The sequence below is a fragment of the Pholcus phalangioides genome, unplaced genomic scaffold, assembly GCF_987345545.1.
Source record: "Pholcus phalangioides strain wild (caught in Gottingen) unplaced genomic scaffold, Ppha-v1.0 ptg000030l_1, whole genome shotgun sequence".
Taxonomy (NCBI): Eukaryota; Metazoa; Arthropoda; class Arachnida; order Araneae; family Pholcidae; genus Pholcus; species Pholcus phalangioides.
In genome coordinates this window covers 2,892,328-2,909,961 of record NW_028301620.1, presented here as the reverse complement: position 1 = coordinate 2,909,961, position 17,634 = coordinate 2,892,328, and the positions used below count along the sequence as shown (strand labels likewise).

Below are 17,634 nucleotides of genomic sequence, written 5' to 3'. Positions count from 1 at the left end.
AAGTAAAACTATTCATTTATCAGCTAGACGAGTCTGGAAAATGCTGCGGGTAATTATCAGTGCATAGTAAATTGATTATTCTCTTTAAATGCAGAGAGCGCGCCCTCATCGATATCTGACAGAAGTTAAACCACATCTCGAGCAAATATACGTAATGAAGAAAAAAAAACAAAAATAAACGTTCCCTCCACCCTCCATTAGATAGTAATAAAAGGACCAAAACGGACGTAATGATCACTCGCCGAATGCGTTTTCGTGTGCGTTTTTCAATTTTCGTCGTGTTCGTCGGATGCTTACGTGCGTTGTTCGAACCACCCACGAGTTTAGCTATGCAAACAAATCCACTCTGTTTTGTGTTCTCCTTCCCTCCTTCAACAGCCATGTACAGAAGAAAAAAAGTCCGACGAGTGCAAGGTCCGGTCATTTATTAATGCACCGGACGCAAACAATACTTCATGCATTGCCCCTCTATTCTCCCCACGGGTATCCGATGAATTCGGTCGACAGACAGCACGCGAAACCGCTATTAAGCGGTAAAAGATCTATTCTGTGCACGTGCTGCGCATTTTCCAACTTTCGTATCTGCAACGACGAACAAATAATAATACTAAAATCTACCACTCAATTGATATTGAAAAAAAAAGAGGAAAAGTTTTATACGTGTCTCTCTTTTTCTCGTGCAGACGAATAACATTTTCGATAATATTTCTCTGTTCCAAGGAGAAGTGCATTAAAAACCAAGACAAGAAGACATGGAGAGAAATTGCTTTTCCTTTCTTACAAATTGCTCAGCCGAGCGATAACCACATCAACCATTGTTTTATGTGACATTAACATGTCGTGCTGAATAATAGAGAATATATTTCAATTTTCGTTAAATTCCAATATGTCTGATAGCTGAAGGCAAAAAAAAAGTGGTTTTATTTATCCTTTACATATCTATTCAATATCTTTGATCAGTTGCATTTCAGTAATTTGAGAGAAAGAGAGATGTTATCTTCTTTTTTTTTTTGTTTGATAAAAGTGTAATGTAGCTCAAACGTTCTGACATGGGGGCCATTCAAGTATTACGTCAGCACTCAGCAGATTCATAGCCATTTTTGATCCTCCTCCTCCCCCCTTGCAAGCAGAATTTCGTCAGCTCTGTCCCCCCCCCCCCCAATTTGACGCATATTGGGTTCAGAGACGTACAAGGAGGAGGGGGGGGGGGTGTGCACGACCCACCTATGCTCTCTCAGACGATCTTTTGATCCAAAAGAATATTTAAAAAAAATGAAAATGCCGGAAGAAAATATACCTTCATATGTTATAATAATCAACTTCTGTTAATTCCAATGCTATCTGCAGGAATAACACTCAAAATGTCTCTTCAAGAAATTTATTGCGATCCATCCCCTAAGCCTTGTGCCATTGCGAAGGTGTCGATCCTGTCTGCGCCTCTGCTTAGATTGCTGTTCGAGAATATACATAAGCAGTCTGACCACCATTTCCAACACTGCTGTAGTGAACTTTGCTATGTATGCATTGAGCTCCAATCTCAGTAGACAATTAGACTTCATAGAGGTAGACAATTCCCCCCGATCACCATCCACACCATCGATGAACCACATTGCCCCCGTTCGAAGAGTATGTATCCGCTTATGTACGGGTGTCCAGTAAATCACTCAACGACAACGCATGTGACGCACTGAGTGGACACAAAAAAGTTTAGCCGACCCCCTCTCCTATAAGTGAGACAGGACGGGGGGGGGGGAGACAATCTGCAGAAGCCTGAGAGGTCTGCTAGAGAAGGAGGTCTACAGAGGGGGAGATGTTAGCCACAAACTAGGGAAAGGTTTTTTTTTCGTTTTTGACATTTCCAGTAAAGATGCAATTAAGAATATTTCATAAAGGGTCGTTGATGACGTAAGCATCATTCGAAGGCCCCCCTCCCGTCATCAAAAGTCAGCACATCTGAAATCCCCCCCCCCATCGATGTTGCCGTAATACTTGAATAACCCAACACAGTTAATCCCAAAGAATTAGATAAACCCGTCATTTTTATTCGTTAAATCAAGGAAAATATTAATATGGGGGTTGAGTTAAGGGCTACCCTTATCTGACGAGGTGCTCGATACCAAAATAATAGTGGGTCAAGTAGATTTCAACAATTTCGGGGCACCAAAAATAATTAGGCCCCCCCTTGCCCCAATTTTATATATTTTGTGGGGGAGGGGGTTCGGCATTTAATATTTCAGAATTTATATAGAAATGCCCAGAAATATCCCCACAAAAAATTTTATAAACACCTAATAAGATATAAATTAACACAAGAATTGATAGAAATTAAGCACAGAAGGTAATTTTAAACTAATGAGAAAAATGATTCTCCGGACGCTTATGAAAATTTTGGAATTGATGGGATTGATTGAGAGGCACAATTGTAATTAAAATTGCGGGAAACGTTAAACTTGACATGTATGAGATGATTATTTATATTTTTTGCCATAATTATAACATAACTATATATAGAGATATAGATGGCTTTTTTCTCAGCCAGAGATATCAAGGAAACAGTTATTTTCCGGATATTATGCTGAGGTGAGCTCGGAAAAAAAAGTCATCACGTCTCCGCCGGGACTCGAACCCAGGCCCTCTTGCATACCGGGCAAGCATGCTACCATCTACACCACTGGAGACACATGAACCTGCCTTCCTAATTTCACGCACTGTGTCGTGAGGCGCTGAAGTAGAGGTAGTAGTAGCCTCTCTTAACTTCAGGAAATGGCCCCCGGGTGGGACGGTTTAGAGAGATATAGCCTCACGACACAGTGCGTGAAATTAGGAAGGCAGATTCATGTGTCTCCAGTGGTGTAGATGGTAGCATGCTTGCCCGGTATGCAAGAGGGCCTGGGTTCGAATCCCGGCGGAGACGTGATGACTTTTCTTTCCGAGCTCACCTCAGCATAATATCCGGAAAATAACTGTTTCCTTGATAACTATATATAACTTATACTATGAAACCGTTGGGTGTGCGTGTGTGTTACGACTTTCGTACGAATTACAAATTCAAAAGTATCGTTGAAAAAATTCAAGTATCGTTGAAAAAACGGGACAGATGTATAAATAAAATCGGGACAACGAAAATTACAGATATGTCCCGTAATAAGGGACATAAGTGTTCCGTCAAACTGTTTTAGCCATTTTACCCTTCGGAAAAGTTAAAAAACACTGCTTTAGAATATCTCAGGACCACAAGGGGGAGCCACTGGTCCGGAAGATTACAGACGGGGGTAGGGATGACGATGTCATAAAAAAGGTGGTGATGGGAAGAAAACTAATCAAAACTTCGCACAGATATGTTAGCATTCCTAAAAGGGCAATTCGGAAACATTTCTTTAAACTAGTTAGAGAAAAACTGATAAGACCAATATGCATCCGGCGTTTAGCATGCTTCAGAGACGAAACGAAAACGTATTATCAAACCTCATTTGTTTTATTGTCACCCAAAATAAATTGCAGGAGACAAGCTGTCGACAAAAACTTTTCTTTCCTTACGGGAACACAAAAAATAAAATAAATAAACCCGTTCAGAACTTAACGGACCAATCAAATAATAAATTTCAACTTGTTTAAAGAAGATAAAAAAGCTTACTTTTGTGTCTGAAATTTTGAGTTGGTTCTGACTTCACACCTGAGTCCATGTTTCCAGTTTGAAACATGGACATGAAGTCTTTGAGAGTTTTTGGGGAGACGTGCTTAGTCTACTTCAAATTAACACACATGACAATGAAATTTGATTCATTCTGAAGTTATCCCAACCAGGGTACACCGATTTAAATCACAAAATTTAAATTTCGTTTTTCCTTTACATTATTTTAATGGTATTGAAGTAAAAGTAACCTGTCATGGTAGGCATGTTATTGATACGTGGTTAATTTCGTGATCAAAAGAAGTATAGAAGATCTCTTTGGGGTAAATATAGACTTGAACTTAATTCCTACATACATGCAGAAAGAAAGCTCTTCTGTTTCTAGATTTTTTTTTGCATGGAAAAATGGCAGAAAAAATATAAAGTTGAACTCAACAGCACCAAGTATTTTCAATGCATTAAAATGTGACACTACGGTTCCCCTGATTACAAAAAAAACAGAAACTATTTTTTGTATAAAGACTTGAATTCCATGCCCTAATTGCTGATTCAAAATAATAATAGATATTATACCAATATAAATATTGTTAAGCGTTAGACACTTCTTTACTTATCGCATTAAAATTTTAAGTCGGCTCGTTTTTTTTACCAAAACTCATTAATCTGTGAAAGAATAAAACTTTAAAATACTGAGCAACATCATTCAAAAAAAAAGTCGGAAACACATCAACATAAATCTATGCATCCATCAATTACGCAAGAAACAATCTTGTCAATAGAATTTGTTTTATTTAGTTGATGCCGAATGGCCCTTTGGTTGTGCATCGAGTGAATCGAGAAACCGGCACCATATGTGATACTGAATTGCCACCAGGCATTCACTTTAAAGTGGGGAGAAGCCCTAATGAATAAAAGCGCTTCTCTACAAGAAAAATACGTATTAATCTAGGAAGTTAATCTTGGCTCAACGACTCTTCATGTTACATAGACAGAGATTCTTGGTGTTAATATGTCATGCTTCTAAATTGTTTATTGTTCGCTTGTTTAATATATTCATTAATATGACATGAATGTCGCTCTCCACTTGTTAATACAAGATATATAGAAGACTGGATGTTGTGAAGATATTTATTATTTGAGATGTTACTTTTTTAAGGAAGGAAAAAACTCATCTCTGCCACTACCGGGAGTCGAACCCGGGTCCCTCGATTGCCGGACGAGTGCTCTGACCACTAAGCTACAGAGGAGATAGAGATTTTCCTTCGCTAGAGCGTATATATGCCGAACGGAACCGTGCAATGGACGGTGAAACCAGAGCACTCGTCCGGCAATCGAGGGACCCGGGTTCGACTCCCGGTAGTGGCAGAGATAAGTTTTTTCCTTCCTTAAAAAAGTAACATCTCAAATAATAAATATCTTCACAACATCCAGTCTTCTATATATCTTGTATTAACAAGTGGAGAGCGACATTCATGTCATATATATAGCCCTCTGGTGGCTCGTCGTCCATGAGCTATTAGCTGATTGGTTTCACCGTCCATTGCACGGTTCCGTTCGGCATATATACGCTCTAGCGAAGGAAAATCTCTATCTCCTCTGTAGCTTAGTGGTCAGAGCACTCGTCCGGCAATCGAGGGACCCGGGTTCGACTCCCGGTAGTGGCAGAGATGAGTTTTTTCCTTCCTTAAAAAAGTAACATCTCAAATAATAAATATCTTCACAACATCCAGTCTTCTATATATCTTATATTCATTAATGCTGAATTAAATTTGAGAGATTAGGGGAAAAAAGCAAGTAAGCCTATAGATGATATAAAAATGTGCATTAAGGATTAACAAGATTTGTTTTAATTAATAAGCAGTCAGTAAATTAAAATAAAAAATCCAATTTTTCAATTTTTTTTTCAAAAAATCATGATTTTTTCATACCGAGTGATCCCAACTGATTTTCATCATTCATTCCAGTTGTTATATATGTATTAGGCGAAACAATCTGTGTTAATAATAGTTTATCAAATTGAAAACACGAAACACACAAGTACACAAAAGTAGCGCAGAGATCTGGACTTTCACAATTTAAATATTGGTTTCAAATGTATGGACTGTAAAACTGTCTTAACTGACAGAACAGATTGAGAGGATTACGTTAAAATGTTCATTAACGTCTAGAAAAAAAAACCAAAATTAAAAAGAAAAAAATGATCTGAATGTTTAGGAATTCAGACGATGAAATCGTTTCTCATTCGATGACGAAGCGCCATATGTAATTATTTCGACATCGCACGGCAGTCGAGAGAAATGTACACAAAAGTCACCGTCAAAGTCACACATTCTCGACATCAAGCACGAATTTCGTAATACTTTCCGCGATGAGTAATTTCGTGAACATCTCGGGGAAGCCACCGATGAAGAAATTAATAAATTTCAATCGCGCCTGTGTAACAATCAGAGTACACATGCCTTTGAGAATTTATCTCTTTCTCTCAGCTATTATGAGGGATACGGTTCAACTTCTACTTTTCAAGCGCCAAGATTCCCAACTATTGCAATATTTTCTCGAGTTTGGTGTTTAATTAGATTCGTTTGAATTTTCAGAAATTAGTGCACAAACAAATCGACGCATCCGTTAAATAATTGTCTATGCGTTAGAATTGACTTGAGATAATTACACCAGTTTTGCCACAAAATATTCGAGGAATTTTCCAATAAGGTATTGAAGTCCCTTATAAGAGTTGTCCAACTTCTATAGAAATTTAACCGACGAACAGGATCATCATAAAACTTTAGGAAAAGGACTCAAAATTGAATTAAATCATTCGAAACTATAAATGACCGATATCATAGTAATTTGACTAACGCTGGAATTTCATATAAGTGGTCGAAAACGTTTCTTACGCAAGGAATAAAAATTGCGAAGTCCCGGAGGATATTGACGGATTCTATCAAATCTCAACGATATTAACTTGACAAAAAGCGTCATGTGCAGGAAGGACTTACCTAAAAACAAACAGCACCAAAGTACTGTCCTACAGCACAAAAACTGCGAATTTTCAGTTCAATTTGGAAAGCTGGCAATACCTACTTAACACCCCTAAAAAGCAGAATATTCTGCATTGTTCTACAACGTGTCCCTTTATCTAACCGGAAATGTAAAAACTCGTATAATTGTCGAGAAAACACTGAAGTGTTTTATCTTTTCTTAGTTTCTCCAAATTTTTCTCTATTTCGTTCTGCAGCAACACTGATTGGTCTTCAACCATTTTCCAGTCCCGAGCACTGCCTGTACCAATCATAAAAAAGAGCACCCTTACTGTGTAAGTTTGACATTCATTTATTCACGTCTCAACAGGCAAGGATTGCCCAATTACAGAGATGGACAAGAGAAGAGAAATACAACAAACTACAAAAAGCAAAAACGAGTGAAGCAATCGAAATACATACGGAAAGCTTAATAACATGAATATCCAATACTCACATATAACTTTTAAGAAATTTTCTTATAGTTGAATTGAACATATCTGGTTTTTCCATATCGCACTGATTATATATATTGCACATCTCAAAAATAGGGGACCGTCGTAAAATATTTGTTCGGGGTTTAGGGAGGCGAAAAGTTAACCGAACAGGCCTATTTCCAATTGGCACAGAAAAATCAACAAGTTGAAGAAGGTAGCAGTCATCAATTATATTATTGACAATTTTATACAAAAAGCGAAGGTAACTCCTTCTTCGGCATTCCAATGATTGGAAATGGAAAAAACGTCGCAGTTCAGTTGTACTTACGTCATTGATGTAGACGTGGAATTGCCTGTAAAACATGTAACGTAGAAATCTGTTCTGGACTCTTTCTAGAATCAGTGAGTCTAGATTGTTGTGAGGACTCCATATAACATTGCAGTACTCTAGTTTCGGGAGCACATAAGAACAGTGTTGCGATTGCAAATGCATACGAAATCAAGATGATTTCAATCCTTGAATGCAATTTGTACAAGGTGCTTAATTGAATGCTGATTTAGTGTAGGTGGTAACGCGTCGCTTTGTGAACTCAAAGGTCGCAGGTTCAACGCAAATTTTTTTAGGAATATATGACATCCATACTTGTTATGGGCACCTTTTCCTCAGCCACCTCGTTGGGCATTTTGCCTGTTGTGGCCTTGTATTTGCATTTGAAACGTTGATCAAGTGCTAGCGAACACGAAACAGAACACGAGTGTCGAGCACTTTCAGTACTTCAAGGAGCACCGTAGTGCTCGCAAAGCAACGGATTGAAGATGCCTGTTCTGCGTACATCGCAGTTTTTGGTACATTCTGCTTCAGGGCTTAACACACAATATACACTTATATTGTTAGGGGTAGAATATCCCAGCGCTCCAAGTACGTTCCACTATTTCTAGGCTTTTATCAGAACCATCTTAAAGGTCACATCTCTTTTACGGAAGAATTTTTGTCACCCTGCCGATGTCCACAAAAGAAAGGTTAGACTCACCCACGGAAATTTGTAGAACGGGTCCAAGCACCCGCAGAATTGATTCAGAAATCAAACTTTCCTACTTCAAATTAAAGACGAACACGCACAGGTTCAAAACACTTCTGATTAGATATGTCGTTATTAACAGTAATAATGACATTAATGAAGTAATAGAATTTAAAGCTATGGCTTCGTCAAGCATTCACAGTTGGATTTCAATATACTGAACCCCGATTTAAAAAAAATTAAGTCTCTGTGTGTATATTTTTAGGTTAATCTCAACCTCAATATAACGATTTTCGTCGATTTAACGAATAGAAATGTAGATTTCATCTGATTTGTATTATTGAAATCCTGTTTTAAAGTCCCAAATGCTTGGAGGCCCGGCCCTGTAAGAAATGGCGAGTTGGGTAACGGGGCCGAAGCAAAATTATCAGTGATTAATAAGCATATTCAACATTTTTTCAAAAAAAATGGACACCGAGGAAAAAAAAAGTTGTTAGGACCCCTCAGGCCCCCGAACTTGTTGAGACGGCCCTGTTATAATATGTGCATATCCTCAACCATCTTCAAGCATGTTGGTGTGCCCCGCATCGGAAAAAGTTAAAGTAAAGTGCATGTATTATAAAAATAAATAAAAAAACCAGCATGTGGGCGTACGGCCAAGAGGAGTGAAAGAAAAGGCCATATCAGGAACAGAATACTAAAAAAAATACGGGCGTTTTAGGACCGACCAACAACCAGCAGCTTTTTCCGTTTGGGGACGATCATATTACACGGAAAGTAGTGGTGCTAATAAAAAAGAACAAGCACAGAAGAAATGGCTGGGCTAGTCAGTCTGAGCTTCTTTTCTTTTTTCTTTTTGCTGCTCTTGTCCTCTATATAGGGCTGGGGCTAGCTACATCCATCTAATAAGAAAGAAAGGTGAGAAGTTAGATCGGGTCGGGGGTGGAGAGGCGCGTAGTAAAGAAAGCAAGAAAAGAAAATGGACTCGTGACGTAAGACAACGTGATTGTATACCAGAGAAAAAGAAAAAGTCTTGAAGAATGGAGAGAGAGAGAAATGGCAGACGCGCCACCCACTTTGTCATTTCTCTTTTTTTATTCTCATTTTATTTGTTAAGGATCAAGATGGAATTAGATCGGCTCGACTCTTTCCTACAGATGGCCTGAGGAGGATCCAAGAAGCAATTCATCAAGATTCTTCCATGGCACGAAATCGGACAGCGATGCGAGTACTGATCTGAAAAATTATCATCGCCTTATGCTTTGCAATTTTCATATTATGATAATCGTTCCTTCTTCATTTTTTTTTTTAAATTCATGGAATTTTTTTTTTTTTTCACGAATTCGTGTGATTCATTTAATAATGATGCACGTAGCTGGGCAGTGATTTTTAATGGGTGCGACAGACAAATTTCAGAAAGAAAATGACATTATATGATATAACAAAACTGTGACACTTAATATGTCACGTTGTATATCAGGAGTATTCAACGCATGCATGGCCTGGGCATAGGCGGAGATAGACTTGGAAGTCTGGGGCGGGGGACAACGTCATTATTGCTGGGGGGACAATATTGGGATGATGATGATGTCAATTCGTATATACATTAGATCGGTCGACTCCACCTTTGACGCTGGGGGGGGGGGCAATGCCCCCCACGCCCTCCCCCCGTATCTCCGCCCATGGGCCTGGGGGCCACATTTGGCCCTCAGAGCTTTTTGTTGGGGCCCGTCGATCATTTTCAGCAAATTGTTGAAAACATTAAAAAACGATTAACTCTAGAATTAATGGAAAAAATAATTTCGGAACTGAGGAAATAAATAATTCTAGAATAAATGATACAATTTCGGAAAACAAATCAATTCAGAATTATTGAAAGAAATGTTTTCCATTGAGAATGAAAGTAATTTCAGAATTACCGAAATAAATAATTAAAGAATGATTTAAAGCGATTTCAGATTAAAATTAATAGCAGAATTATCTTTTTTCAGTAATTAATCAAAAAAATTTTCAGAATTTGTGAAAAAATAACTTCAGAACTAGTCAAAACTGATAATTAATAAAAGAAATAATTTTCGAATAAACAAGTGTTCAATTATTTTTGTCCCTGTTTAACTCGGGGCTCCATTGGCCCATTCAATTACGATGTCACTAAATTGCATGGGTTGGTGGCCCGTGGGCTTCGTGGAAAGTTTCAATTTGGCCCGCCGTGTCTGAAAGGTTGAAGACCCTTTGTGTTATAGGCTTCTAATTGGTGAGCTTTTCAGAGGTTTCGTAGGATCAAAAGCTGCAATTTTTGTAAAAAATAAAAATATCTACAATAGTGAGATATTCACGATTGGTTCCATGAAACTTTCTCTCCGTTATGGCACTTTAAGATAACTAGGTTACTCCCCCCCCCCCCCGATCGCTTCCTGAAGGGTGCTCTAATTGAAATATTATTGAAGATTTTGCTTACCAATACGCATATACAAGATTTTTAATACATGTGAATTGGGCTTGAAATCTACAGACTGATTGTTCTTTGAGCCCTGAAACTCATTAATGTGGACCTGCTCACACGGGCGTATCAAAGCCTCCTAGATAGTAGCTACGAGTCTCTGGGCGTATGTAGGATCAACTTTTAAACGGACAACGTAGGGTTTGGGGAGTTCAAGGGATATATCTTTTAGAGAAATTTTGCGTTATCAACCTTCGAAAATCACTTTAAATCATTAGATATTGATCAAGATCGGGTATAAAGGTAATTTTTTTTCGATATTTTAACTTTTTTTACAGAAATGTTTTTAAATTTTATCGTCTTGTGGATCATATAGGCATACTATGCCCCTCCCTGCGTACGCACAGGCCCACCTATGTTTTTTCTATGGTATACATACCTCAGCCTCAGGGGCAGTCGTTCCGTTCAGTGCCGTCATAATGTATGGACACAAGGGCTGGAAAAATTTATTGTACGACATGTTCGGGGCATGTAAAAATTTTGATCGTGCATGTACAGTGAGACCACTCGTAACTGTGACCTCTCGTTAACGGTCAAAAAATAATTGTGGTTCCCCCCACCCAAACTTTTCAATAACGACCCCCTCAGATGCGGTCACCCCTCTTGGGATAGATTAATTTTTTTTGTCCCGCTGGTGTTCGCACAAAAGGGGGGTGGGGGTGGTTTCACTGATTTAATTTCCAACCAAATGTTCGACGCCGGCACGTAAAATACAGTTTTGTGCGTATGTAATGTTTAGTTACATGCCCAACTTGTGCACGAATGACAAATCTTTCATGAATTCCACGATAATCTTTAATCGCAAGTAACAAGAATTTACAAGTTTGGAGAAGCCCTAGTATGCGTTACTCTGCTCTACCACAGATTTCCCCCATAATGCTTTTATGATTATAATATATGATGACTCTGATTTTTTTTCCCCATTAAAAGCGGAGCAAATAATTTTATTTTGCCTCTCACTTCCTCATATGATCTTTTTTCCCTTCACATTCGAAGTATTCGGAGAATCGTGGTGAGCGGAGTAACAAGTGTTCAATTTGATTTAAGGGAGACATAGATGTAGAGCGACAATCCATCCACATTATGACACGTGGAGAACATAAGCTTAAACTTGCAAGGGCGTAGCGAGGGGGAAGGACTTGTAGGTCTGGTGCCCCCCCCCCCCGAAATGTGAGAAAATGAGCGAAAAAATGGAAAAAGATGGCCAAAATTTATTGTTCTATCACTTTGGTTCCCCCCCCCCCCGAACGAAATTTCTGCCTACGCTCCTGTAAACTTGTATCCGGCCTAGCCGCCATCTCCATAGTAACCTATGAAAATACAGTATTATATATAGGTTTGGGGCGACTCTCCCTTCCCCAATAATTCTGAGCCCTCCAACTATATTTCCGATAACTTTATGCCCATGGTGAAGAATAGGGATCACTGTCGAACACCGTTACAACGAACGGAATTTTTTGGCTCTTTTTCCATGAGACAGCGGTTTTCGAACTGTGTTCCGCGTAGTCTCTTGTTCAATGTAATGAAATTATCCTCTTCGATAGACCCTGAAAAACTTTTTAATCATGTTGAAAGCTATTTTATTCTTACAGATGATACAATGTCGCAAATAATCCAGGGAACGGCTAAGCGGGATGAAGCCCAGAGCGGCTAATTACAGTTACAGTGAATTCCGCTTATAACGTTATTCAAACAAGTCATGAAACATTGTAACTGGGGTAACTCTTTAAACCGGAAAGCTCAGTGAGAATTAGTGGAAGCTGGGAATACGAAAATATGTCGTATTAACTAAAGTAGGCCTACTGTATGAACAGAAGCTATATTGAAAGCGGGATCCAATATATTGGCGGCAAGGCGGGAATTTGAGGGGGGGTAAATGCCCCGGGCGGCAAAATTTGGGGGGCGGTAGTTTTAGGCGGGAATAAAGAACACCGGTACAAAATTATCAAATTTTAAAGTTGTGGGGGTGAGAAAATAATGTTTGCCCCGGGTGGCAAAAATCCTAGTTACGGCCCTGAGTGACGGTCATGAATACCAAATTAAAACGGAAGAAAGGCGGCAAATTCTAAAATGTATATATCAGAAAGATACGTAAAGCGGATCCGTGTGAATGAGTTATCAAGCAAACAGCACTGGGCCATGCATGCGTGGATCCAGGGCGATGTGTCGATCCAGGCGACCTTCCCGTATTTTTATGAGACAGACAAATTAGTGCATGCATCATCAAAACAAGAGCACCCTTACGGCAAGTTTGACAAAGGTATGCCTGAATTCAGTATGATTTTAATCCTTGAATGTGCAATTTGTACAAGATGGGACTAAATGGGACGTTCTCACTGGGTGCACCAGGGAGCACCGTAGCGAGCAACTGCTTGAAGATGCCAGATTTAGAATGTAACTTATTTCCAACTCTTTGCAGCAAAAGACCTGCTGATAAATGACGCAAAGGCAAGATTTAAGTCGAAGAATGTCTAAATACATTTCCTTCAATTTGACTTGTACTATTGAAGCAAAATTTATATTTTCACCAGCTATTGTTGACGTACCAACCTTTCACACTGCTACGCACCTGTTCAAAAGAAATTAATATTTTTCTTATAAATCTATACATTGATACATTTTGCCACGTCGCGACGTCAGAAATGTCTTCCTTTGTCGGGGGTTTCTTGAATAGAAAACATTTCTGAAAATTCTTCAGTGTTTCTGCCACGTCCCGAATACCCGAAATTTCGTTGAATGCTGTTGAAAAAACTGCAAATTTGAAGATATTATTTCCAACTGGTCAAGCAAATTATCACCTATTGCTGTTATTCTTTGGACCACAATACGTTTCGGTACAAAAAATATCATGAAATGCTTGCACATATTTACGGCGGAGTTTTTCGGCAGCATCAATTCCTCAACCAAGGAACCGTCGCTAAAAAGCTTGAAATCATTCTTTATCTCTTTTTTTTCTCTCTTGGCATAAATTCTTCGCACTTTTCATTTTAAAAAATTACTTGAATTTTTTTTTTTAATTGAAAAAAACCCGATATTTTTTGGATCTTGGAATGTCGCGGGTCTTCAACAGTTCCTTCGGGGGCCGCGAGTGTGAGACCCCTGCCGTAAAATAAGGGACGATCCAACGAACGTGCAAAACAAATCGCTCCACCCTACTCATCGTCCTTGTTTGACTGTACATACTTCGAATGATTAGATTCTACTTGGTGAATTTGCAATCAAAAAATTTCTCATTGAATAAAAACGTAGAAAAAAAAAACCTCAAGGTCTTATTTTGATGTTTTGGAAAAAAAAATGCGCTGACCTTCGCTACTTAAATTGTAAGAGAAATTCAACAAAGCATTCTTTGATCACTGGAATACGTAGAGCACATACACACTACCAAGAGTAGAAAAACAAGAAATGTGTGACGTTGAAAGATCTCGGTAGTGAAAGAGTTAACAGCAAATCGCTAGGAAATAATAAATTAATCGGACGCCTACTCGAAAGGAGAAGTGAGAGAAAAGTTCAACGCGAACAAAGAACTTTTTCATCATACACCACGGCACGGCCCGAAACCGACCAGCACCCACTACTACGTTCCACCGACATGACACGAAAATAGTTATGAAGATTATTACAGTACTATCTGAATGGAGAAGAAAATTCCTGGTCGCAGTGACGTTCAATTAGTACGTAATAAAAAAATTGACGAAGGCGACTTACCGAGATATCCGGATGAGGGTGGGTCCTTTTATCCACACGTAAGAATCACATCTCGACACGATGATCGGGCAACTCCGAATAACGGGAAACACATGTTCACCGCCACCAAACAACAAATGAGCTCTTGTCAAACAGACTCCAGCAGCGACCGCGAGTCGGTAGCGCCATCTGTCAGGTGGAAACAAAAACACGTACTTAGAAAAAAATCATAGGAGGAAAAAAAACACACTGTACCAAGGTTTCTAGAATATATACTAGCATATATACTATAGCACTGTACCTGGACACACCGAGGGGCAACTGCTGAATAGTATTCGCCAGTGTTATCCGAAAAAACTTGGATGTTGCCATGAATCTTGTAAGAGAGTTACTCTTTAAAACCCTTGGAAGGACAATCCCTTTTGGTCAAATAGTGTTTGTTTCTGTATTTTTCTTTTCGTCTTGTTAGGTTTTGTGTTGTTTTGTCCATGACCCTCACAAGGGGTGGGCTGGCAAGGCTCCGGCCCTGGGGTCCGGGACGATTTTCATTATTTTTGTTTTTTTTCACGCTATAAATCCATCATAAAGGGTCCCGTGAAAGTCTGGTCGGGGGGCCAGCAAAAGATTCCAGCCTAAGGGCCCCACTCTAGGATCATGGCCCCCACATCCTGAAGCAGGGCCCATAGGCTGGGATCTTTTACGGGCTCTCCGACCAGACTTTTATGAGGCCCCCTTTATGATGAATTTATAGCGTGAAAAAACAAAAAAATGATTAAAATCCTCCCGGGCCCCAGGGCTGGAGCCTTGCCAGCCCACCCCTTGTGGGGGCCATGTCTAGGATGTGGGGGTTATGGTTTTGTCTTGTCTAATAAAATAAATAATTTTCAAGAGCAATTTCACTCCTCTCCAAAATTTTAAGGGATAGTTTTGTAAAAAGAAGTGTATATTTCTTTTATGAAAAACAGGAAGAAACAGGGATTCTTTCATCAAAAATTTGATAGCAGCATGTAAATATTGAATAATGTACAAAGTTTTACAAAAGAGACTGGATAACAAGATGAGGTGCGGATGAATACTTACCTCTCTTTATTGAATAATGTGTCGAATTGAGATCTGCTACGCAATCCAGGCATTATCAGGAAACATCTGATGGAATATCTTACCCCCGGGGGTAGTAAATTGTAACACAATTGACACGTTTAAAAAGAATTACGATAAACATGTTGGGGTAAATAAAAAAACTATCCATACTTAGATTAAGACAACCATAATATTCTTTATGGTCATTGTATAATATTTTGTCATGTATATATATTGTTTATAATTTTTTTGATTGCATTTTTAATTGGGTTGCTGTATTTAAGTAATACATGACATCCATACTTGTTATGAACATTTTTTTTTCAGCCCCCCTCGTTGTTCATTTTGCCTGTTGTGGCGTTGTATTTGTATTTGTATTTATGAATTATGATGATTGTTTTGGATTATAGTTTGTTTTCAGTGAAATTAGCTTTTTCATGGCAAGAAAAACGTATAGAATGTTTATCTACTCTGTTATGTTACAGAGATGTTAGAAGCGCAGACAATTAGTCAAGGACGTTGCCAACTTTTTTTCCACGTCAGACCATCCTATTCTCCCCCCCCCCCGTCATCTCAGATCTCTAGCATTCCCCCTCATAATCGATAAACTGTATCTTCGACCAAACGCAATCAACAAGTGGCAGCATCATCTGTTACATTTATGACTACCATAGAAAAGGAAAAATCAATGTGAGACACAAACGGGATTTTTTAGAGCACTAGTAGATGCTGAAACTGCAATTCAGAAATATGTTTTCTCTGACATACCCCGTCTCTTAATGAGATGCAATGACTGACAATAGTGAATGTCGGTAAAGCCTCGGCCGTATACCTAAGGCAGCATCTAGATGCTTGGTCAGCCGGAACAGGGATGCATTTTGGCACTACATTGTATTGTTAAAGGAGAAGTTAAATGGTAAAGTTTGTACCCCCTCTAGTCTGGTGCCCGAGGAATCAGAACCGCCTGCCCCCTCCTAGTTGCGGCCCTGTGTGTGTACTTTGAAATACTATATATTCTGATAACAAGAGCATGGCGGCTCTAGGCCGGACTTTGCACGGATCTCTTCTAATTTATAGTGTAAAAATACAAAGAAATGGTGAGGATCAAATCGGGCCGAAGTATGAATCCTGCCAGTCCCAATAAAAAAGTAACAGTCAGAAATTTTTGAAATTTTTTATCACGGGTAACGAATATGAATACAATGGGAAATGATAATGTTGAAGACTCATTCGAAAATTCGAAATACTTTTTCAGTGAGTTTTTCTTTTCTCATTACGATGCAAATGGCAAAAACTATAAGTCTACTCCCATCTTCTCGAGTTCCTTACCTATATTTGCATATCCTTTTGGGTAGGCATCATTTCTCAGAGCTCCTCGAATAACTCGATGCAGTTTTTTTCCGCGAAGCTAGATTGTGCAACTTAATTTCTGGGAGAATTGGATAGATATGCTTATGTAAGACACTGCTTAACATGGGCCGGAGATACGGGGGAAGGGGCATTTGGGACGTTGCATTCCCCCCCCCCAGCGTAAAGGTGGACCGACTAATCTAATGTACATATGTATGCGTATATATGAATTGGCATCATCATCATGCCCCCCCCCCCCAGACCTTCAAGTCTATTTCTGCCTATGTTGCTTAATTATCTCCTGAAGAACAACTAATTTTATTCTGGGTGTAAAACGACGATCAGGACGTTTTGAAAACATTGTCTTCAAAAACACTGGCAGAAGAGAATAACAATAACTCAAGATGTGAACGAAAAAAAATTTATTCAGAGAAAGTTAAGAATGTTTGGAACTCTCTTGAGTGAGAGAGAGAGAGAGAGAGAACTAGTAGAAATGTCCACAATATGGAAGATTGGGACGCCACATACCCCGTCTGTCCATGAAAAAAAGCTTCCCTGACCACCCTTTACTCGCACACAGTGATGAGATTGGAGTTCTCTAAAAAACACTCAAATTCAAAGAGGATGAACGTTTGAAATTTTATGTAGCCTTTATATCAGTTACAATCTGTAAATGTAACATATTTTACCGTTCATTCCCTTACAATTTTCCGATGCCTCATCCCAGGACATTTTATAAGAAATTCCAATTGTTTTGGGCCACTTTGAAGAAAGGCCATGTAACAGCATGTTGAAGATGTAACTGATTGGCGAAAAAAAACAATAGGCCGTGAGTGATAGTTTTTTATTTTTACTGGTGGGCCAGAAACCCCACCAGCTAACATGCTAAATGAAGGCTTATCTGATCCCGTTTAAG

The 17,634-nt window shown here is 39.0% G+C and overlaps 1 protein-coding gene and 1 non-coding gene across 2 annotated transcripts in view; one reads left to right on the top strand and one right to left on the bottom strand.

Annotated features, from left to right (window-relative positions):
* LOC149067449 (uncharacterized) overlaps nt 1-17,634 on the bottom strand; it is a 369,309-nt gene that overhangs the window by 117,429 nt on the left and 234,246 nt on the right. The window contains exon 12 of the mRNA XM_089252608.1: nt 14,310-14,477. Within this exon, the coding sequence (XP_089108734.1) occupies nt 14,310-14,477 (168 nt within the window). The remainder of the gene's footprint in view (nt 1-14,309; nt 14,478-17,634) is intronic.
* Nucleotides 2,841-2,914, top strand: TRNAT-GGU (transfer RNA threonine (anticodon GGU)). Its single transcript has one exon. It is a non-coding gene; the product is annotated as a tRNA-Thr (tRNA).